Here is a 24,668-nt window from a genome sequence, read left to right on the forward strand (position 1 = left end):
ATTATACTTTTTTTTTCTTAAACTTTTATTTATTTTTATTTTTACTATTTTTCAGACTCCCTAGGGTACTTTAACCCTAGGTTATCTGATCGATCCTATCGTATACTGCCATACTGCTATCAGCACATTGTAATTAAGGGGTTAAAACGAAATAGCCTTGGGTCTTTGGAAGACCCGAGGCTACCATGGAGAAGGATCGCTGCTCCCCGATGACGTCACGGGAAACGACGATCCTAGGCGCTGTTATAACACCCGCGATCGGTGCTAGCACCGATTGCGGGTGTTACCGGTAAGTCTTTGCTGCAATATGCAGCAAAGACTTACCAGCTATGGAGAGGGCTCAGCCCGTGAGCCTTCTTCATGCAGCGGGACCCGGCCGCCGCCGTGAATACACGAATACACGGCGGGCGGTCGCTAACCAGTTAAATGCCAAATGAGGGACCATGCCATAGATACAGTGTTAAAAAAACATGACACTTTGCCTACAAAACAATTTCTGGAAAAACAGAATGCAATGATTGGGATAACCTCATCTTTTGCAAAGAGGCCCAATGGATTTTCAAAATGGAATGTATGCAACCAAGGGTCCTCAATGATACACTGTCAATCACTAGTTTGATCTGGTGTCAAAAACTTATAAAACCACAGTGCAGCACACTTCCACACCACAGGAGCTAACACAACAATCCGAGACCGATCCAACAAGTCCCACTTTAAACAGTAGAGAAAGGAGTATAAAAAACTCTGACCGGAGCTCCCAATGTTTCCAATACGTCTGCTTTCCAATATTCCTTCGACAATCTTCAATTACAGTCTACCGATGAGGAGTTTTGCAGCAAGATGTAGGTCATTATTCAGAACGTCCTTAAGGTGCAGTTTTTTTCTCCTTAGACCCACTCAATAGTGTGGTAGAAAAAACTAGAAGAGAAACAAGCACCAAATGGCATAGTAAGTTCCTAAAATCTTAGTTTATTCTTAAAAATTATACTCACAAGAGCATATTAAAATGCGCATAAAACAGTATACAAACACGGGACGCCAGCTCCACTCGCTCGCCCAACCCTTGGTTTCGCCGTTCTCAGCTTCTTCCGGGGAGTGTGCAGCAGTGGAAGCTCACATGGCTCTGATCTATCATATCTTGAATTAATCATGAATTAAACCTGATAAAAGTCTATACTATAAATACGTAGGGTTGACATTATTATTTAGGTGTCAGATTTGTATCTCACCCAGAACGCTAGTACACTAGTACAGTGTAGCATGATTTAACCAGCATATTTGCACTCTCTAGCACCTTGCTCCGTAAATCAGGGTGGTATAAGTAAGCAAGGATTCAAAATTATCCAAGTTCCAAGGAATATGGTATTTATTGATACAGTAGGTAACACGTTTTGACACTGGAATGGTGTCTTCTTTAGACCAAAGTTTTTGTTCTCTTCTACCTATACTTTATACCTTCTATGTTTTACTTTTGCTTTGTTTAATCTTTAGCATTTTTACCATAATGACTGTGAATTTTGAATTGCATTATTATTACTATATGTATGAACATATAGTAATGTGAACAGGAAACTTTATCATATCTAACTATAAAGAACATAGTGTAAGAAACTTTGAGGTGTATGTGGGTGCATACAGTGGGGAAAAATGTAGTCAGCTGCCAATTGTGCAGGTTCTTAAAGGTGAGATTGGACTGTAACCGACATCATAGGTAGACCTCAACTATAAGAGACAAAATATGTAAAGAAATCCAGATAATCACATTGGGGCTTATTTACTAAGGGTCCCCGGATCACACTTTTGTTGGATTTTCCGACGTTTTCGGTATTTGCGTCGCTTTGACAGGTATTTAACTGGGGATTGTGTTGCATGCTATTGGATTGTGGCGCAGCTGCCCTGGCTTTTATGCGAGAGAAATCGGGGGAAGGGCCGCCGGACGATCCGACTGATTTGGACTGAGCACGGGATTTAACTTTCAAAGGAGGGAAGAAGGTGAACTCCGGCAGACCTGAGCTGGGAAGCGACACGTGCAGAATATGGGGCGCACTATCTTAGTGAATCGCGGCACAGTGCATTCCAGTCGGACAATGCACTTTTGGGGAATGCATCAGGACAGGTAAGTAAATCTCCCCCATTTTCTGATTTTTTAAAGAATTTATGGTGAAAAATAAGTATTTGGTCAATAACAAAAGTTCATCTCAATACTTTGTTATATAACTTTTGTTGGCAATGACAGAGGTGAGACGTTTTCTGTAAGTCTTCACAAGGTTGGCACACACTGTTGTGGTATGTTGGCACGTTCCTCCATGCAGATTTCCTCTAGAGCAGTGATGTTTTGCTGGGCAACACAGATTTTCAACTCCCTCCAAAGGTTTACTATGGGGTTGAGATCTGGAGCCTGGCCTTGAAATGCATTTAATGAAGCCACTCCTTTGTTGACCTGGTGGTGTGCTTGGGATCATTGTCATGCTGAAAGCATGCCACATTTCATCTTCAATGCCATTTTCTAATTATTGCTTCCATAGTTGATTTCTTCACACCAAGTGGCTTCCCTGTTGCAGATTCAGTCTTCTCAGCCTGCTGCAGGTCTACAATTTTGTTTCTGGTGTCCTTCGACAGCTCTTTGGTCTTCACCATAGTGGAGTTTGAAGTGTGACTGTTTGAGGTTGTGGACAGGTGTCTTTTATACTGATAAGTTCAAACAGGAGCCATTGCTACAGGTAATAAGTGAAGAACAGAGCCTCTTAAAGAAGAAGTTACAGGTCAGTGAGAGCCTCATCTTTTTAAGTGGGAGAACTTGGACAATTGGTGGCTGACTAAATAATTTGTTTTCCCCACTGTAGCTTTTCTATTTATCTATTCATCTATTTATCTGAGTAAAAAACTGATTCCACTACCAAAATTGTTATTTAAAAAATAATAATTGTTTTGTGCCTGTTTGTATTTTAAAGCTTTACTACAAGGCATCCCAAGCTTAAAGATTGGACATGTCAATGACTTCCTACATTTACAGCTTCCAAATAATGTTAATGTAAGCGATGGAAAGTGGCATCGGATTGACTTGAGAGTAAAAAAGAAAGTTAGTATTCTGTATAGTTTTTATTCTTTATATATATGCAATGTAACATATTACTCTTTAATGATTAGAATAAAGTGTGTCTCTTTTACAGCACGTGCCATTCTTGCATGGTCCGTGGTCTGCATTTCTTGGCTTACCAGGCTGTGACAACACTACAAGTCTCAGCCCAAATAATTTCTGTATTTAGCTGTATAATCATAACACCTATGGAGATCAAATGATTTCAGATAATGGTTCCTTGTATGTTTTAAAGAATATCTATTCTACTTCACACCACCTTTCTTCTGAGCCTGTGTGATGTACAAACCAATAGTGGAACAATGAGTACATACAATGAATTCTGAACAAGAAGGGCTGCAGTATAAAGCAGGGATATAGAACAGACCTCGGAATTTAACAGCAAAGAAAGTAAACTTTATGAAGCATACAAAGCTCATTTTGATAATCACCATAGTGATTTAGATTGTCAGCCTCATTAAATACACATTTTCCTCCTAATCCCTCTAAAGTTGTGTTTTGCTTGAATTATATTTTGCAGGATGTTATATTTACACTGGATCGCTGCAGTTCCGCCATTATCATTGAGAAGGAGGGCGTTGGAAAGAGGTTATTATCAGAGGATCGGGCAGTATGTGAAGTTGTAGGAGTGATGCCCAAGGAGTGGAGGTAATGTGGCAGGTGATAACAACCACTGAATGGCTGTTCCTTTTTAACAAGGGATAGGACCAGGGGCGACTGGGAATTTAAAGTGGCCCTGGAAAAAACTTTAAAAGTGGCCCCATTCTGTGGGCGGGTCAAAACAAGTGGGCGTGGTCATGTGATGTGGGTGGTGTTACCAAGCTCCACACAACTTAATACTGCCTTTTATATACTAAAAAAACCTACTATAATTCTGCCCCCTTTTGTACAAGAATATAACTACTATAATGCTGCCCCCTTTTGTACAAGAATATAACTACTATAATACTGCTCCCCTATGTACAAGAATATAACTACTATAATACTGCTCCCCTATGTACAAGAATATAACTACTATAATACTGCCCCCCTATGTACAAGAATATAACTACTATAATACTGCCCCCCCTTTGTACAGGAATATAACTACTATAATACTGCCCCCTATGTGCAAGAATATAACTACTATAATACTGTTACCTATGTAGAAGAATATCACTACTATGATACTCCCTCCTATGTACAAGAATATAACTACTATAATACTTCCCCCTATGTACAGGAATATAACTACTATAATACTGCCCCCTATGTACAAGAATATAACTACTATAATACTGCCCCCTATGTACAGGAATATAACTACTATAATACTGCCCCCTATGTACAGGAATATAACTACTATAATACTGCCACCCATGTACAAGTATATAACTACTATAATACTGCCCCCTATGTACAAGAATATAACTACTATAATACTGCCCCCTATGTACAAGAATATAACTACTATAATACTGCCCCTATGTACAAGAATATAACTACTATAATGCTCCCCCCTTTTGTACAAGAATATAACTACTATAATACTGCCACCCATGTACAAGTATATAACTACTATAATACTGCCCCCTATGTACAAGAATATAACTACTATAATACTGCCCCCTATGTACAAGAATATAACTACTATAATACTGCCCCTATGTACAAGAATATAACTACTATAATGCTCCCCCCTTTTGTACAAGAATATAACTACTATAATACTGCCCCCCTATGTACAAGAATATAACTACTATAATACTGCCCCCCTATGTACAAGAATATAACTACTATAATACTGCCTCCCCTATGTACAGGAATATAACTACTATAATACTGCCCCCTATGTGCAAGAATATAACTACTATAATACTGTTACCTAGGTACAAGAATATCACTACTATGATACTCCCTCCTATGTACAAGAATATAACTACTATAATACTTCCCCCTATGTACAGGAATATAACTACTATAATACTGCCCCCTATGTACAAGAATATAACTACTATAATACTGCCCCCTATGTACAGGAATATAACTACTATAATACTGCCCCCTATGTACAGGAATATAACTACTATAATACTGCCACCCATGTACAAGTATATAACTACTATAATACTGCCCCCTATGTAAAAGAATATAACTACTATAATACTGCCCCCTATGTACAAGAATATAACTACTATAATACTGCCTCTATGTACAGGAATATAACTACTATAATACTGCCCCCTATGTACAAGAATATAACTACTATAATACTGCCCCCTATGTACAGGAATATAACTACTATAATACTGCCCCCTATGTACAAGAGTATAAGTAATCTTATATTATAATATGCATAACACAAATATCTGCAGTAGTAGTAGTTTGCTGCCTCTTTATTTAAAGAATTAAAGTGTAATACTTTAAATTTGAGTGCTTTACATAGCGGGGGAGGTCTTGTTTAAGAAACGAAAGGGGGCGAGGCTGTTGGTACTGTTGGCTGCAGTAGTCTCGTGCAATCTCACCACATGGCTGCTGCACCCCATGGCCCCACGCAATATGCAAAAATTCTGCAGCAAGCACCCCTATCTCTTCTACCTCCATGTAATGTCATACCTTACACAGGACTGACATTAGTGACATTTAGCAAATTACAGGTGACGATCTGATCCATACGGTATAGAAGTGCAGGGTGACTTCTCCAGGCGATGCAGAATTTGCCCTCATATGTTGTTACCTAAAAATACCAGTCACTTAAATTATTATATCACCTGGATAATAACAATATGCTACTAAATAATATACCCCTAACACCACAAATGACCACTCAATGCCCCTAGAATAAATATTATGGGCCTTTAAATTATTAATAATATATACAGTGCGTCCCAACTCTAATTAGAGACTGGTGCCCCAGTCCAATTAATGACAATAAACACAATGGGGGTCATTTACTAAGGGCCCGAATCACGTTTTTCCGTCGGGTTACCCGAATTTTACAGTTTTACGCAGATTTTTCCTGAATTGGCCCGGGTTTTTGGCGGACGTGATCGTATTGTGGCGCATCAGCGCCGGCATGCACTGACGGAAATCGGGGGCATGGCCTCGAGAAAACTCGACGGATTTTTTTTTAAAAAGTGTCGCTTGACACGCTTAGTGTCGCTTAGTGAATCACTGGAAGACGCGAATCCTCCACAGAGAACGCGCCGCTGGATCACGACAGGACCGGGTAAGTAAATCTGCCCCACTGTGCTCTCATAATAATAATAATAATATATAGAGCTTTCCTTCTTTTACCCCTACAGGACCCGGCACTTTTTCGGTTTTGCGTTACTTTTGGTGACAGACCTGCGTAAGGTCACAAAATTTTTCGGGGCACACTGAAGTCATTTATATCAATTTAGGACCAATGTGGCCGTTTGATCATGTTTTATTAAAATATCTGTTTGGAAAAATGGGGAAAAAAGTGTCGATTTGGACATTTGGGCGCTATTTTCCATTACAGTGTTCTATTTTGATAAAACAGGCATTGTTGGAAGGGGCAACTTTTTATTGATTTTTATGTGTGTTCTAGGGAAGGGGAGGTGATTTAAACTTTAGCTTTTTATTTTCATTTTTTTTTTCAGTGCATCCCCAAATTATAATCACGTCAGTGGTCCCCAGTTATAAACGGCAGCCATAGTAGTATCCCCTTAAGTAGTATAAATAGAACCCATAGTATATTATAAATAGAACCCATAGTAATGGCATGGGAAGGAAAGTGGCCCCCAATAATAAATAGCCCCCATAGTAGTGGCCCTTTACGTAGTGGCAGGGAAGGAAGTGGCCCTCAATTATAAATAGCACCCTACCTAAGTTGTGACTACCTAAGTTGTGTCAGGGAAGGAATAAAAATAAAAAAAAATAGCTTACCTTCACTGTCGCTCCCGCGTCCGTCTCCTCCTTTTGTCAGCCCGTGTGCCAGTGAACTAGGGGAAGTTCCCGCCGAGCTGCGCAGCCTGAATGTCCCAGTGCCTCTCTCTGCTGAAGGCTGCCGTGCGATGACATCATCGTTGTGCGGCAGCCTGTGTGTGTGTGTAGAACGGTTACACAGACGCAGCTGTGCTGCGCTTGCCTGTGTTGCGCTTGCCTGTGTGATCAATTGTACCCGCAGGTACAATTGAGAAGAAGACCGGCCCCACATCAGCCCAAGACCGGCCAAACACAAGCCCCAGATAGTCGGCCCACCGGATTTTCCCCGGTGGGCTATATGGCCAGTCTGCCCCTGGATAGGACACTAGAAACAGGGAATGTAAAGTCAAAAGAGTTGTCCAATATGTCTTATTAATGACCTATCAATCAAGATTCATAGACAATGACTTATGTTTATGGTGACCAATAAAGAGAACCTATAACATCTCTTAACATGTCTTTTTACATAACAATATTCTACATGTTTCCTCTGTTATTCCTTCAGAAATATATAAATAAATTTACGTTGATGTTACTAATCGTGGCAGACTGGAGACCAAAATGCAATGGCATCGTATACTACTTCATCAATTGTATAAAAAAAAATCCCTTTTCACCTTTATTTACCTTATTTTAAAATGGTCCACGTACATCAATATAATCAAATAAAACAAGTTTCCCTATACTGGATGTACTAAAGCATACAAGAATGGCGACAAATTCTTAAAATACAGCTTATATATGAAAAGACTGGGACATTAATAATACTGCAATATGTGCTTTGTTTTTCTTACAAGGGTCTGGAATCCCCATCACAATCTCTGGCTGGGGGGGTTTAAATCATCATCTACTCCTGACTCCACAAACACTCATTTCAAAGGATGTCTCCGAAATCTAATAGTTAATAAGGAGGTTAGTGAGAAGTTTATGCTGTGCTCAGCATTGTTTTTACTAGTGTGACCACATGTCTTAATACAACTTTAACTTGGAACCCCCAAATGTGTCTCAGTAATGCAAAATAAATCAGATAATTCTTGGTAACATCATGTTTGCAGATTGAGACGCGCTGTAGCTTTGTTCCAGTGAATCCATGATTCTATGAAATGTTTACTATTGTTCTTATCATTAGAATCAGATGTCTCTTGAATCTTGATTACATCTGCTTTGTTATGTGGATTACTCTTATCTAGATGTATGATTTTGGAGCCGCTTTAGAGTCTGTTAGCAGTTCTCCTGGCTGTACAGCTTGTGATACCATCAGTTCTACCCAATGTGAGGCTAAGTCATCATGCACTGGAGAATTGGACACCTCCAGATCCAGTCTACGGGAATGTGAAAAAGGTACCATCTAATGTTTGTAAATTCCCAAAAATATTTCACAGCATAGCAAATACTGTATAAACCAAACTACTAGTGGTGAAATAAATGAGTGTAAGAACACAACCTCTTCTTCTTGACATGGCTTCTTAAAGAAAATCTGCCGCCTGGAATCTAATTTTATAAAATATGTACAAGCATGCATTTGATATTGGGAATCTATCTCTGGATCTACTATTTTATGAAAAACTGTCTTTATTTTATTTATATGCAAATTACCCACAGAGACTACACTCGGTGTGGAGTAGCCTATGTAAGCTTCTGGGGCTAAGGCTACTCCACGCTAAGGCTACTCCCCCGCGTGTCCACAATGCTTGTGAATGCGGCAGCATCGCCCACACAAGCATAGTGGCTCGTCGTGTTGCGGCTCAGTGAGGTCAGCAGAGGACTGGGAGCCTGTGCGCATGCACATAGCTCCCATCTAACTGGTGATGGCCTGGGAGCGGGCTGTGCAGTCATGGACGAGCAGGAGGGTCGCTCTCCAGAGGCTACTCAAACGTGGAGTAGCCGTAGCCCTGGGAGCTCACAGAGACTACTCCAAATCCTGTGCACCCTCTGTGTATAATTTGCATATAAATAATGTCTAAAACATAAAGGCAGCTTTACAAAATCTAGTAACATACGTACAAAAATATATTGGACCACAGAAAGCTACCTCTGTATCTACTAAGAAAAGTTTTCGGCACATTTAGTTTTTTATACTTCCCATTGTCTTTTTTTCAACAGCCATTCCAGAATACTTCTTCCAGTCTGGAAGCTTCATCCAGTATAAATTTCCCCATGCATTTAACACACAAAGGATGCATTTCCAGATCATGGTTAGAACGCGGCAGTCCAACAGCATTATCCTCAGCGTGTCCTCACAAGACCAAACTGAGTATATCATTCTGCAGGTGAGAAGTCAGAACTATGGTTTTAGAAGCTGAAAATCCATTGGCTCGGATCTATTATACTGGCAGCGCCAGTTTTCTGTCTGACTTGAAAGTGTAATGTGGTTGCACATGTATTTATAAAGTGTCTGTGTCAATAAGTCAGAAAATCGTGCACTTAAAGTGGCATGGTACTGCTAAGTCGGAGTTTGCCACACATTTAATACAGAGACTCAACAGTCGCACACTCTATATTAAAGGTGCACCAAAAAAAAACGTTACACACTTCTAGAGCAGTGCAGGGTGCGCCAGATAATTGAAAACCCTGCACCAGTATTTAATAATCTGGCGCCCCCTGCACATTCCAGAGGCAAACTGCCCTTAGTTTTCCTTAGTTTGTCACTTTTAATAAATTTGGGCTACTGTGATTTGATTTAATTATGCAGCTAAATTACATTGAACTTCCTATTCACTGGCACCAATGCAAAATTTTAAAAGCCTGAATGAAGACTGAGCAATATCTCCCACAACAAAATAACACTGCAAGGTTAAGAATTCCTCTAACTTTCCTCCCCCACAGATAACACATGGAATCCTGGCTGTGTCCTATAATATCGGTGATGGTGATTTTATAGTTCGACTTCCAAATCACAGGGTTGATTCTGGAGAGTGGCAAGAGATCACTTTAGAGAGGATGCAGAATGAATTCTCTTTACATGTGTATGGAGGAGGGGAGCACAAAGAGATTACAGCTGCCCATGGGACGTACAAGGAAATTAAAGTGGATCCCCGCAGTATTGTTCTTGGAAGTGGCAATCTCCAAGCGCTAAGCTTTCAAGGTAACCTGCTCACATGAATTAGACATTATTTGTTCCCACTGAGTTTCATATTGCAAAGTTCTTTGGTTGTTTGGAGCATTATTGGGCTCCATAATTTTATGGAATATCACTATGATATCGATACATGACAGCATAGCTAAACTTTCAACAAGATTGCATTAAATGAATAGTGATGATGATGAAAATATACTTTATTAAAGGAAAATGTTCATGTGTTCTTTTTCCCTGCATTTCTTCCTTATTTAAATAGAGAGATAAAGGACTAAAGGACTCTGCACAGACAGTCCCTGGATATAGTCATAATCTACTAACAGAGCTGCATCATCTAGGAAATATATAGAATGAAGCACATGTATCATAGTTTTTCAGCAGCCACTTTTTCAGGTTTCCTGCAGTTGGGCTACTTAATCATTGCAATGTACCTGAAGTTTTTCCACTTTGTGATACATGTGATAAGTTGCCTGTTTAGTCTCACCATTGCGACTTTTTGTGGTATGCGACTTTTTAGTTCCAAATGGTAGTTTACTAAAAGTAAGTCTGGGTCTAACATGCTCTGTTTTGGCACTTATTAGGCGCAAGAATGGGACAATTCCAAGCCCAAAAGTCTCACAAGTTAAACAAACATCTGGGCTACAAAGATAAATAAGCCACACTCCATTACATCCTTGAGGCAACTAACTTTGGTACAGTGCTTGATTCTGCACCTAAAAAGTTGCACAAAAAAGAAAAAGGAAGGAATAGGAGTGATACATGTACACTCTCTAAGCTGTGTATGGGTCTTCAGATACACCGTTCACTACAGGAGAAAGAAGGGGCAGAGAAGTATCTGCTGTAGTTAAAGAAGTATAGTGTGAAGTTTATTATCACCTGCTTTACTTATTTTTAAAATTTGGATTTGCTTCATAGGTTTAGTTACACTTTAGGGGAATTTGTCGCAACTCCCCCACAGTTGTTGCTTTAATGACATGGAAATTTGTTTTGATTTAATCTGCATAAACTGATAATGTATTTCCTCCCAATGTCAATAGGTTGCATAAAGAATGCAAGACTGAATAACTATGAACTGCCAATGGAAAACCAGTCTAGTACCCCAGTGGCCATCATTGGTATACATGGTGTAAGTAAAGGCTGTGTTTCTGAAGTCTGCAAAAGCCAGCCATGTGATCGGGGATTTATCTGTACAGACCTGTGGATGATTCATGAATGCAGGTAAAATGATCAATGTTCAAAGACACCCCCAGCAACGGCCAATAATAATATATACTAATAAGCTTTAAACATTTAAATTCACTGTGACAATGAAATGCTAACCTGTATTGTACCTGTTGTCATTACATGTAGATGCCCCCCTGGATACCTGCTAATGGAAAATAACACTGGCCAGTGGTGTCTCTATACAGTGTGTATGCAAGGTCCGTGCAAGCATGGCACCTGTATTCCACAAACGCCAGCTGAATACACGTGCCTGTGCCCTCAAGGATATGGGGGCAGTAAATGTGATATCCACCTATATGGCCTTGATCCCGGATTAGGACTCAGCACTTTCCTTATCATCTGTATTTGTTCAGCAGCACTGTTAGGTAACTTGCAGTTAATATTCTCACACTCACCAATCTAATGCTATTGCAGAAGAGATTCATAGATATACTGTATGTATATATTCAAATACCAAATTTTGGTCCAATACCAGACAATTGGAATCCTCCGTTCCCAATTTTCAGTGTTTTTGAGTGTAAATTGTCTGAAGGACCAGAATATCCAATAGACCAGTATGGAGCGAGCAATGTTCTCATGTAGATCTTATTAACCTAAAGTGGTCAATGGTTGGCAGCAGGAATGTGCCTTAGCTTCTGTAAAAGACAATCGCTGAGAAGAACACACCTATATGTAGGACAAATATTCAGTTCTATATTTTATGTATACTGTTCACATTCCTTGAGAAGACCAATTTTGAATGCATTTTTGAATGGATTCCTTTGAAGAGATTTCATTGTATGTACATTGAGTAGTGTATTAAATTCTTGATACAGAATGAGCAGAATATAAATGAATGTATGGTAGAAAAGTATGCCAGTCGCACTGAGACATATGCCCACAGCCTTGCTGTAAGCACCGGAGGGATTCGTGCAGTCCTATCTCACCAGGGTTTCTGTCTCTGCAGCACTGATAGCAGGCGCTCTCCTCTTCTCACACTGCAACAAAAAGAGGCGAATAAATGAAGGTGTCTATCATGTATCTTCATACAAAGATGAGCCTGAAGACACAAGACAAAATATCTTCCATTACAATGAGGAAGGAGGAGGGGAGGAAGACCAGGTGAGATGTCTTCAAGTTTATACAAAGCTGAGCTGTGCAGCACTGAATTGTGGGTTACTAGAGGAGAAAGAGTGTCCTTTATATAGAAACCTTTGATTTTAGCCCCCAGCACAAAAAAGTTATTTGGATCTACTACTTAAAATATTGCAATCAACTATCTATCTGCACAGTTACAGGGTGCAGTAGCACTCCCCCCCCCCCTTCCAACTGAGTGTTATAACTCATTGCTGCCATGAAATTACTGCAGGCAGAGCAACAAAGCTCTAATTACTGGTTGTTTTTCCACTTCACTCCGTGTCATCCAGTACATGCCTTTACACAATGACTTATTCTTTCCACCCTGGTTTTCTGCAGTGTATATGAAACAGTTGCACTAATAGCAAAAGTCCTGGACTTGGTACACCAATAAAGAATATCTACCATCAAGCTCAAACATGATAATCCAGGTACACTTTTAAAATTATGTTAATAAGCCTTAAGGGTTCTGGGAGCGTTACCAGAGCCCCTCATTGCTGCAGATTCATTAGCTAAGAACATGTTACCCTCCACCTTTTCCTCCTTCCTCTGTCTGTGTAATCTAGCAGCATCAAAATTATATGTTTTCCAGCTGATAAGTTATACAGGTAAATTCAAGCTCTATTAGTGTTAGCCACAATAAATCTTAAGGATACAATAGCAAGTCAATGCTTTTCTAGCAGCAGCAGGAAGTGCATGAGGAGAGGAGACCTGCTCTGGTCATTGTAATAGCTGCTGAAGCTACAGCATTGAGAGGCTTTTGTAACACCTCCCAGAGCCCCTCAGGCTTTTATATATAATTAGTATAATTATAAAAATTGATTTTAGAAAGGAGGCCATTGATAACCAATATAAGAAGATTAATACAGTCATGATGCCTGGATCTATGAGTAAGTGTCTGGTTTATCATGGTGGATTTTGATGGTAGATTTCCTATAAGCTTATTTGCATAAAGATAAAAATCTAATTTTCTTTACACATCTTTTAGAAAACAGGAAAGGTATTTCTGGACAGCCTTAAATATGCTCTTCACAATGCTGTTTTAACTTTTAGTGTGATTTAGGACCTGGTTGACTCCCTTTAAAGGCTAGACTGATTTCAGTATAGGTCGATTGTTTTCTTATTGCAAAGTAATAAATCAAGAAGTGTTTTCAGACCTGAAGGGTTAAGTGAAGTTGCAGTTTTTCACATTTAGAGTAAAACTATGTGACTTGCCAATCAGTTTTAATTATAATAACTGTTTACGGCAGGATGCATTCAGCATGACAGATCTCCAGCTGTCCCTTCAGAGCAGCCCGGCACAGTCTCTCTGCAGGAGGATGAGGGAGCAGCATATAAATGGCCCCTTAAGCTGTGATTACGGTATGTCTGACAGCCAGAAGGTAACGTCACAAGTGCCAGTGCCAAAGACATTGAGCTGTTCTTTTACCGGTGGAGACTTTGAGCAATATTTCTACGACGTCTGTCAGGACACGGCTTACATGCGTGCATCATGTGACAGCTTAAAGGTTTACGACACCGAGGGGACTGGATCCCCTGCTGGAAGCCTTAGTACACTGGCCTCATCTGGACTCGACTCAGATTTGGAGTATGAAGACTTGAGAACATGGGGGCCAAAATTTAGCTATCTCTGTAAACTGTACTCGTACACGGAAGACGATGATCCATAGTGATGTATGGATAGAGGGTATGGAAAGACATGTCATGTCCATGAATTGCTGGATCTTCAATGAACAGACATCATTACTAGTTCTTGCTAATAATGATTTACAGTATGAGTTCAGTTGAACAAATGCAATGTATACCACCACAAAAACCACTGTGAAGTACTCTAGAAATTTTGTAAAGTATCACAAATACTCCCTATGGACTTGAGTCACCCCTTTTGTAGTGATGATTTTTATGCACCCCTATGTGGCTTGCCTGTTTGATGTGGATAAGAAGATGACAAGGTTATCCTATGATTTTGGTTGTTAATGTAAATGTATTTGGGGGTTTGTGAGGAGATCTCTCTAAAAGCAATATCCTAATGCACCGTCTTGTCTCAAAGAAATGATAGAGAAGGCAATATGGCAAAACTCCTACAAACTGCAGATTTCTTCTCCATTATTATATTGAATATTACTACACAGGATTTACCGTATAGCCCCCTCCTTCCCTTTTATTATATTGGAAATAACCTACAGGAAATAATTACATTAAAGGAGCATGACAGGGAAGACAAAAAGGTCTCCAGTCCCCATATCCTTTACTGATAAAGGATGGCAATGTACAAATTTTGGGATTTGGGCTTGAAAATATACAGAAAAACAATCATGTTCCTTGTCCTTGTTTGACACCTCTGCAACTTACCAAGAACTTTTTTTTGTATGTAAATGTGCCTTACTTTGTGCATGCTCAACCCAGTGCCAACCATTCCTTAACATTTTGCATACAATTTGTGTCAAATGCAATTTTATAAATTTCCTATTGTGGTATCAATCACACCCGGACACTTATATGAAAGGAGATTTTGTTAAAAATAAATAAAAAGAATTTAAAAAACTATTGTAATTTGTCGTCTGCTTTTATGCTTTGCTTCAACACACAAGGAACCAATTCAAATTGTACTAATAAATGAAAATCCAAAAAGATAAGACCCTTCAACACTTGCGGCTCGAATGCTGCAAACCGGAACTGAACTGACATGCTGAGTTCAGTCCCAGTTTGCAGCGTCCGGGCCAGGCGATGTGGGCAGCACTCGCTGCGAGTGTGATGAGAGTTCAGCGCATCACACTCGCAAGTGTGGTACCGGCCTAAGTGTTTGGAAATCCTGAATTTGAAAATAATTGTCCCAATCCAGATTAACAAGAAATACCAATTATCTTTCCAGTCTCAAACACTGAAATTTCCATTATTTGTGTGGATCAAATTGATGTGGACCTGAGAAGGAATGAAAGGGAGACAGTCACTAGTTTTGTCACAACTTTTATTACCAGCAGCATTGTGGAAATGAAAGAAAACAGTGATATGGCCCTGCAAGTGCCCCAAAGGCTACCCCCTAAGGGTGTTTTGGGCTCTATGTAAATATTCTGTCATTTGTCCCCCAGGTGTCTTATGAGCTCATGGGTGTCATATAAAGTAAAAACACACACACACACAAAATATTCATAAAAATACATTAACATTTCCCCATATAATAAAAAAAATCCCCAGATACACTACAAAAAGCATCGCCATAGTCGCCCCGTTTGCCCAAAACTATACATATTATATATCAAAATGACCGAAACAAAATAGGGAATTCATTAATATGTTACTATAAATTACAAAAAAAGGATTTTTCCACTTTTAAACCCAAATAAAAATGAAGAAAAAAAATGTTTAAACCTTTAATAACTTTAAACTTTTTTTTTTTTTTACTACCTTTTAACTATCTCTTTGTGTCCTTAAAAAAACAAGGCAAAAAAATTAAGGCAGCACACACACAAAAAAAAAAAAGTTATGGCCCTTAAACCGGCACATATGAAAATTCACTAAAAATGGCTGGTTTCCAGAGCCTTTTCAGGCCACATCACTAAGGGGCTGAAGGCGTAGAATGCAGTTCTGCTCCCCAGGTAAAGCCTTCTTAAATCCAGGTATTCTCATTACATCCAGACTATGATTTAACAGTCATTACTTCTAGCTCCTGAGCAGCAGGAAGGATGCAGATCATGCCAGAGAACATGGCAAAAACTCACAACAATTAACCCCACCAGACACTGATAAAGGGGGCATTTGTGATTTTTGTAGTCTGATACAGTGGTTTGGATACTGGATTATTAACATATATAAAGGACCAGACTACAATTTCACAGGCCCTTACTTCTGCTAAAAGTCCTTGATTGGTCATTCTTTGTAAAAGATACAAACCTGTGTTTTACTCCAGAGCTGAATTCACATTTCTGCAGGTGCACATATCCCAATATTGCATATATAACATCACTTTGTGATATGCATACTAGTCATGTAATGTAAAAACATAAAAACAACTGACCAACAATTAAAGCAGCATAAGTACACAGTGCATACACTAGAGGAGTGTATACAATATACAGAAAGTAATGCCATGTATTTTACATGAGTTTTATGTGTGTTTGTTCTCAATATAAAAAGGTTTTCAAGAGTTAACCTACAGCATTCATATAACACTTAGGTCATTTTAGTAAGAATGTTTCTGGTTTACATAAAGAGACTGAGAACCTCTCCAGATCTGTACTTACTACAAGTTGAAGAATGGAGATCTGGGCTGTTGCGTTTGTATGTGTGTCGGTAATAATCTCCGAGCTAAAGAAACAAACTTTCAGCAGTACGAGTCGGCAGGGGAGGATTATAGGGCGAGATCCAGGGATGCGCACCCCGGGGGCCCCCACTAGCAGTGCCATTACATGTGCACCTGCCTCCAAGCTGTGACAGTGACTCATTGGCATGCCCACCCAGCCTGCCCATGCTCAATCTCATTATGCATGCAGAGTGACACCTAATCCTCTCTTATTAGTACCTAACACAAGTTGTGTCCTAGCCAATCAGTGTTAGGTTTACTTCCTCATAGACCACTCGGCCTGATCTGTGAGAGGAGGGGAGAGAACGATCAGGGAAGCAGTGGCGCATGGGACTGGCGTTGTGACTGGGACCAGCAGTAAGTACTACTGCCACTGCCTCTGTGCCAGCTAGGCTTACATTACGTAGGAGAAAATTTAGAATATTAACCCCTTCAAGACTAAACCATTGTAGGACTTCAGGACCAAGCCAGATTTATTTTTAAATCTGGCCTGTGTCATTATAAGAGGTTATAACTTTGGTACACTTTAACATATCCTGGGTATTTTGAAACTGTCTTCTCATCACACATTGTACTTTAAATTAGTTTACATTTTGGATTATATAGTTATGAAAAAATGTAAAATTTAGACAATTTTTAAAGTTCTAAATTCTTGGTATACCAGGTAAATATTCATACCACTCGAATAACTTTACAGCTAAAATTTTCCAAAATGTCTGCTTTATAATGGGATGGCCTTGTAGGCATTCTCTCATTATTCTAGGTTGTTAGGAGGTTTGCAATTTGGATGAAAAAAAAATATCCTCTAGCATCTAGCATCTTCAGCATATGCCATGGATTACTCCTGGATACACAGAGCACATGAAGACAGTGGAAAAGGTAATCCAACACCATCCTTGGTAGAAAGTTTAAAACATTGCTTGTAGCTTTCTTTTATTGGAAATGTATTAAAAAGACAAAAGCATCAGTTCTGGAGTAGCCACCAATGTACACAAAACTAGGAGAGTCAGCAAACCTACGCGTTTCAAGCACTATTCTGCACCCTTACTTGGTTTAAAGCTACAAGCAATGCTTTAAACCGTCTACCAAGGCTGGTGAACCCTTACCCCTGTCTTGTAATTTGGGTGCAATTTTTCATATTGTTTTGAAAATTGCCAAAACCTATATTTATACTGACCTGCTCAGCTTTAGGTCACTTTGACTTAATAACAGTGAATGCACGTAAATTGCCCCATTATAGAAACTACACCCCTCACAATGTATGAAAAACCAACTTTTAGAAGTTTGGTACCCCTTTAGGTGTTTCATGGGGGTTAAAACAAAAAATGGAGGTGAATTTACAAACCGTAATTCGTTTTGGACAATTCTTTCATTTTGTTCAAAAATTAAACATTCACAATGGATTAAATGACAAAAAGCTCCACGAAGTTTCATACCCAATTATGCCGATATCCAACATGTGGTGGTAAACTGCCGTATGGAATGGAAGGTGTGCCATTCAGAGAAGAATTGCATTGTCACATTTTACAGGATATAAAAAATATTTTATTTTTGTAATTTGGACATATGGAGGCTTGGTTTTTTTGCAGCCTGAGATCCACTTATCGACATGTGAGTGTCACAGCAAAGGTTGTGAATACTTGCCAAAAATATCTACATTTGTTTCACTTCTGTCAAGTTGCGGTGCAGAGTGTACATTAATAAGCAAAGAAAAATAAAGAACCTTTTTTGATCCCACCAAGTGGTCGCATCAAAACAATGAAAAATCCAAATGGGCCCGAAAACTTTTGTAACCCAACGCAGTCAATAGAAAATTGAGATTTTATTAAAGGAAACCGACCATCTTGCATCTATCTATTAATTAAGCTAGATCCGGTGGCAGGTTCAGCTAATAAAAACCATTGTATCCCTTTTTAGAGCTAATCCTTGAGTGGCCGCGGAGTTTGGAAAAGTTTTATTAAACCGATATGCAAATTTTTGAAATAGGCTACTGGGGCGTGGAGTAGCTGGAGCTGAAGCTACACGGCGCGGCTACTCCACGCCACAGTAGGCTCTTTCAATCCTCCTACTATGCTATCTTCAGTGTGCAGCTCATGGCAGCGGAACGCACTTATCTGCACTCTGCATAGTCTATCTATGCTTCGAAGCCGGAGCTTTTGCGCATGTACAGTAGCTGGGGCTCTGGAGCCGTGTCGGTGCAACCGCCGGCTCTGGGCCGGGACATAATAGGAGGATCGAAAGAGGCTACTGGGGTGTGGAGTAGGGCGCCATGTAGCTTCAGTTTCTCCATGCCCCAGCAGCCTCTTTCACAAAAGTACACATCAGGTAATAAAACTTTTCCAAACTCAGCGGCCACTCAAGGATTAGCCCTAAAAATGGGCTATGATGGTGTTTATTAGCTGAACCTGCCACCGGATCTACTTAAAATAGGTAGATCCGAGATGGTAGGTTTCCTTTAACTTTTTCTTGGTGGGGGTTAAGAAAGATCAAAATGACACTTAACGGTACTTGAATATACCTTTAAGCCTCCACAGTATCACCAAAGGAGGGTTCCAACACCCCAGGGACAGGAAACAAGAACTGAAACTCTTTAAATGTAGACCCTCCTAACAACTCACCAGTTTAGTTTCAGAGAACCTTAATCAGGATATAAGCATAACAATTTTACTAGAACTCATACATATCCAAATACACATCAACATAAATTATCTTCCACCCGGAAGTACCAGGAGGAAACAGAATAACACAATATCACATCTTAGGAAGGGAAATACCCGTGCTGCTGTGAAGGCTAAAAGGGAAATCCAGTTACCGGTAAGTTTAATTTCCAGCTTTCCACTACACCTCCACAGCAGCAACACAGGAGGAATAACAGAGAAATATTCCTAGAGGGGACAACTGCCAATAGTACCTTCCTACCAAAAAGACAAATCAGAAGCAGACGTAACGTCCATATTATAACGTCAGAAAAAAGTACCAGGGTTATCCCAGGTGGCTGCCCTACAAATTTGACCTAAAGACAATGCATGTTCTGCCCAGGAGCAGGGGCGTAACTTGAGAGGGTGCAGGTGGTGCGATCGCAACCGGGCCCTGGAGGCTTAGGGGCCCATAAGGTTTCACTTTTCCATATGGGAAGACTAGTACTAGAAAACATACATTATAGTCGAGGGGCCTGGCACAGACTTTGCATTGGGGCCCTTCAGCTTCAAGTTACGCCACTGGTCAGGAGGCTGAGACTGCACAAGTGTACTGTGCCTAGAGACCTTCAGGTAACTCTTTAATGTGATAGCAGCTTGAAAAAGTGGTTTTTATTCCATGGGCTATAAGCTATCTTACTCGCAGCCCCACCCCTATTCTTTCCCTGGAATTGAACAAAAAGACAATCAGTAGACCTAAATTCATTTATTTTCTCAACATAGTGGAGGATACACCTACGTAAACAAACAAAAAACAAGTGTGCACTGTGTGCAAATCCAGCTCCCCCCTCTTGGCGCAATAAGCTTCCAATTGACTGCAGGTGCTTGCAGATCCACGTACAGGCTTGAGTACATTGTAGTGCAGAAAATAGATACGACCTCGGCACAAATCCGCAAATTCAGGAAGCGTGGCTCAATATAAAAACATTCTTCTTTATTGAAAATCATGCATCAAAAGCAATCATAGGCACAGGTATCCAAGAGAGCAACCCAGGGACCTACATGTTTCAGCTCTTAAGCCTTATTCATGACCTTATTCATTTCACTGTCCTGGTGTACACAATTTCAGTTGCACCTAGACCCGAACCTGTAACTTCTGACTTTAGGGTCGGGCCGCCATCTTGGATTTGTATGTGACACAGTGCAGATTAGATTTCTTTTTTTAAGGAGAGGCTAACCCTATTTTGCAAATGAAACATGATTTTTGATACTTAGGTGCCTACAAGGTAAAACAAACAGAAAAAAGAATATATTGTAAGCCTTGGGTACACAACTCCAAAAAGAGGAGGGACTGACTAGGGGCTTCAGCAGGATTCACAGGCTAAGGAACATCAGGTTTCTCCACGTGGGGATATGACACCAGCAGCAGGTAGATAACAGCAACAGGAGCTTTGAATTTGGCATCAAACCCGCACCTCCCCCTCTGGTGATGTCATCAATAGTTGTCCAACTCCTGACAGCAGCAGGGCTACAACTACAGCCCTGCCTCTCCCTTCATCGTGCTACAGAAGGGAGGAAAGGGATACCCTGCTCCCAGGGTGTCCCTCATGCAAGATCACGCAGGATCCCTCTCCCTCACCAGCCATGTAAGCGTGAGGAATCATCCATGGCTGTCTACATGTATGACGCAGGCGGCCCCTGAGCAGCCTCCCTGTACCTGAAGCAGGGCTCTCGACAAGCTGCATAAAATCCATGGAGGCATTGCAGCCGGGCCCTATCTGTCTGTCCAGAGGGACAGGAAACAAAAACCGTGAGTTGTGAGGGGGGCTACATTCAAAGGGTTCCCTGGGGGTGGGGGAAACTCTCCTGTGGTGCCACTGTGGAGGCGTAGGGGGTAGTCATTATTTCTGTTTTTTAGCTTTTTTTTTTGGCCGTTCATGTACCATAAAAATTATATGTCATCTTTAGTCTATAGGTCACCATGATTACAGTGCTACCCTTTTTATATAGGTTTTTATGGTTGACTTGTTTTGCAGAAAACAGAACTCATTTGGTGAGAAATTCACATGCATTAAGAGGCATAACATTTTTTTTTCTACAGAGCTGTTTTAGGGCTTGTTTTTTTGTGGGACAAGCTAGTACTTTCTATTGGTATTATATTGGAGTAAATGTTACTTTTTAATCACTTTTTTATGAGGTTAGATTTAAAAATATTATTTTTGTGAGGTTTTTTACCTTTTTTAAAGGCGATTTTCACCTTTTTCATGTTATAGGTGATTTTTACATAGGATGGGTGAATTAGGGGACTCATTTTTTTAATTTGAACTTTTTTAAAACTTTTTTTTTTTAACCGTCTTATTTTGTCCCAGTGTGGAACATGAACAAATGATCACTTGTTCAGTGTAATATACTGCAATACTAATGTATTGCATCATATTACATTAGCCATACCAGTCATACTGAAGGACTCCAGGGCTACCATAGAAACAATTAGAACCCACCTGCATCTGGTGCTAAGGGTGCCAATGGTCCAGGTGAGTACCCAGTAATGCCCTAAAGAATCCACAGTCACGATGACCACAGTGTTTATAGGGTTTAAAACTGGGGAGCATGACTATTATAATCCCAGCTGTTACTTGAATTCCCGCACCTTGACATTTATGTCAAGATGTAGGAAAGGGTTAATGATAATTTACAATGGCAATGTGTACAACTGTTTGAGCTACATTCAGTGGGGTGCCCACCATAATTTGCATCCAGGGCTTCCACCTACCTTAATCCGGCCCTGTGAATAGGTCAGGTAATATACCAAGGATGAACTTTAGAATGTTCCTAATCAGTGACAGCAAGCAGAGATCTTAAAAGTGGTAAATAAAAACACACAGTATATTGGAAAATTGCAGAACTAATCATTATATGGTTATTAATTGTTAACCTGTTGCATTGAACATGACACTTCAGGAGGATCAGACTTTGTGGGAAAATATTCAGTTCAACCTATGGCTTATTTATTTAGATTCTTGCTTATTCCAGGGTCAGAGGTCCTACTTAGTAATTGACAGCATTTATTTGATAATGCATCATTATGTATAGTGCATTATTCCCGCAAAACAATGGGGACATTTATGCCGTTTTAAACCCCACCAACCAACCTCCAGATTTCTGCTATAGGTCTTTGCCGCTTTTATGGCGGAGAGTATAGTAAATGTGGAAAATCCCCAGAACTGGGAAATTTTCATGACTTTTATTAAGCCATATCTGTCAGAAAATCTCCCATAATATATATCAACCTGCTTAGCTACTGCTCTTTTGTATGTTTTATGCAGCTAAGATGTCATACTTTCAGTAAATCATTTTGGTTTTATTCACTAAATGCTTCTACAATTACTATAGTTGTGCAGAGAAAGCTAACACCACATGCTTTAGACTTACAGGATGCTAGAAATTGCCATTCCTTCCCAAAAGGTGAATCTGCTAAACAAGGGGACAAGGGGCTTTGGAGAGATGGGGAAGATTTATTGGTGCTTCTACGCCAGGTTTCTGGTATCTTCGGGTGCTGGGAATCACTCAGTGGCCTCACACTGTCTCTGTATCAGCAGAGGGAATTCTATTTCCTCATTACAGACGGGGACTGGGTGACCAGTGAAAAAGCATCCACAGGAGAAAGCAGTGTGGCTACCTATGCAGATGTTCACCTTTCTGCAAAGGCTAAGCTTCTACACCTAAAAAGTATAAAAGAGAAAACAACAAAGGGAAAGCAGCACACCTGTTTGAGAGTCTGCCACCTACAGACACTATCAGCATAGGGTCTGTAGTGAGGGCATATCCCACCGAGACAGAGCCAACACCTTTTTTACTACCTGTCAGCCTCATAGCGGGCGGCCTATATCCGTGGTGCTATGTCCCCAATGTTAGAATAAGAAACCTATGGCCTCCAACTGAAATTCAGTGACAAATCTGTTCCAAAATCCTGTGTGGGAACTGACCCTTAAAAGAGAAAATGCATAACAAGTACAAACATTCACAATACAGCTGATAATATTAAGATAACATGATAGAAATCAGATTTTCTTTTAAAAAGTAGCATTGTTTATTTTAAACGTCTTTTTTCTGGAACCAGATGCTTGTAACACAGATTTAGAGTACATTCACACTCTGATTCTTTTCCACTACATGGTTTGCGGTACAGACTCCGTCCCAAAAATCCACAATATGGAAAAGCACCAGGATACCATGGATGATCAATTCTGCTGTAAATGAATTATTTGCAACACAACAAGCCTGATAGATTTATTCCTGCAGATTTCACTGCTCAAGGTACTAGGTGAAATGAGCAAAAACTGTGTCCGCATATACAGTACAATGGATTTGTGTCAAAAATCTGCCATGTGTGCACATGATATTTAAATTAATGCCATTTTAACTCAAGAAGAGGTACCTTGGCTCTCCCTCTCAAATTCACCTCAGTTTAAAATAGCTGCCAAAAGGAGAGAGGAAGAGAGGAAAAAAAGCAGCCATGAGCCACTTTTATATGACAGTATTCTGGAAGGTACAACTCTTTAAATTATACATCCATTTCTGGCTGTGGATAACAAAAATACATCTGAGTGAAAATGGTCTTGAGTGCAAAATCCATGACTCCCACACAAGTGTTTTTATGGTTTTCTATTCAGTTCAATAATATAAAAATGCACAGTCCATATATTTATTAAATCTCGGCAGTCTCACGGAGTGAGTGTGGTGTGTTTTCTCTTCTGAACCTCTCACTCAGCTCCCTCATTTCCCCCTCCCTCAGGAATGAAGAAAAGACAAGCCCACTGTGACACTGCTGGCAAGGTGCCAGCTACTTTTTTATTTTTTTTGAATGAAAGGTATAAACTATGGATTTTATAATAAAAAACAGAATAGGAAACATTAAAGGGGTTGTCCGAGTTTTGATAAAAAAAAATATATGGCCGGGAGCGGGCTGACTAAAATAATAAAGCTGTACTTACCTCCCGGTGCCCTCCCGTATCCAGCGCTGCTGTCGCTCCGGTCCGGGCGCCATGTAAACAAACATGGCCGCCGAAGCAGCGCTGGACTCAGCTTCCGGCCGGACCCGACAACCTTCCGGCCCCCATACACAATGCTGTGTATAGGGACGGATAGGCGTACCGGGCCACGGCCGGCTGAAGCTGAATGCAGTGCTGCTCCGGCGGCCATGTTTGTTTACATGGCCTCCCGGACCGGAGCGACAGCAGCGCTGGATATGGGAGGGCACCGGAAGGTAAGTACAGCTTTATTATTTTA

The 24,668-nt window shown here is 40.2% G+C and overlaps 1 protein-coding gene across 1 annotated transcript in view; it reads left to right on the plus strand.

Moving 5' to 3' along the window:
- Nucleotides 1-14,988, plus strand: part of LOC140070192 (neural-cadherin-like) — a 167,476-nt gene extending 152,488 nt beyond the window's left edge. The window contains exons 27-36 of the mRNA XM_072116539.1: nt 2,952-3,079; nt 3,618-3,745; nt 7,825-7,939; nt 8,218-8,368; nt 9,131-9,297; nt 9,854-10,112; nt 11,141-11,321; nt 11,454-11,692; nt 12,274-12,428; nt 13,694-14,988. Coding sequence (XP_071972640.1) covers nt 2,952-3,079; nt 3,618-3,745; nt 7,825-7,939; nt 8,218-8,368; nt 9,131-9,297; nt 9,854-10,112; nt 11,141-11,321; nt 11,454-11,692; nt 12,274-12,428; nt 13,694-14,113 — 1,943 coding nt within the window. The 3' untranslated portion in view covers nt 14,114-14,988. The remainder of the gene's footprint in view (nt 1-2,951; nt 3,080-3,617; nt 3,746-7,824; nt 7,940-8,217; nt 8,369-9,130; nt 9,298-9,853; nt 10,113-11,140; nt 11,322-11,453; nt 11,693-12,273; nt 12,429-13,693) is intronic.
- The last annotated feature ends 9,680 nt before the right edge of the window (nt 14,989-24,668 follow it).

This window comes from Engystomops pustulosus, chromosome 7 (assembly GCF_040894005.1).
Source record: "Engystomops pustulosus chromosome 7, aEngPut4.maternal, whole genome shotgun sequence".
Taxonomy (NCBI): domain Eukaryota; kingdom Metazoa; phylum Chordata; class Amphibia; order Anura; family Leptodactylidae; genus Engystomops; species Engystomops pustulosus.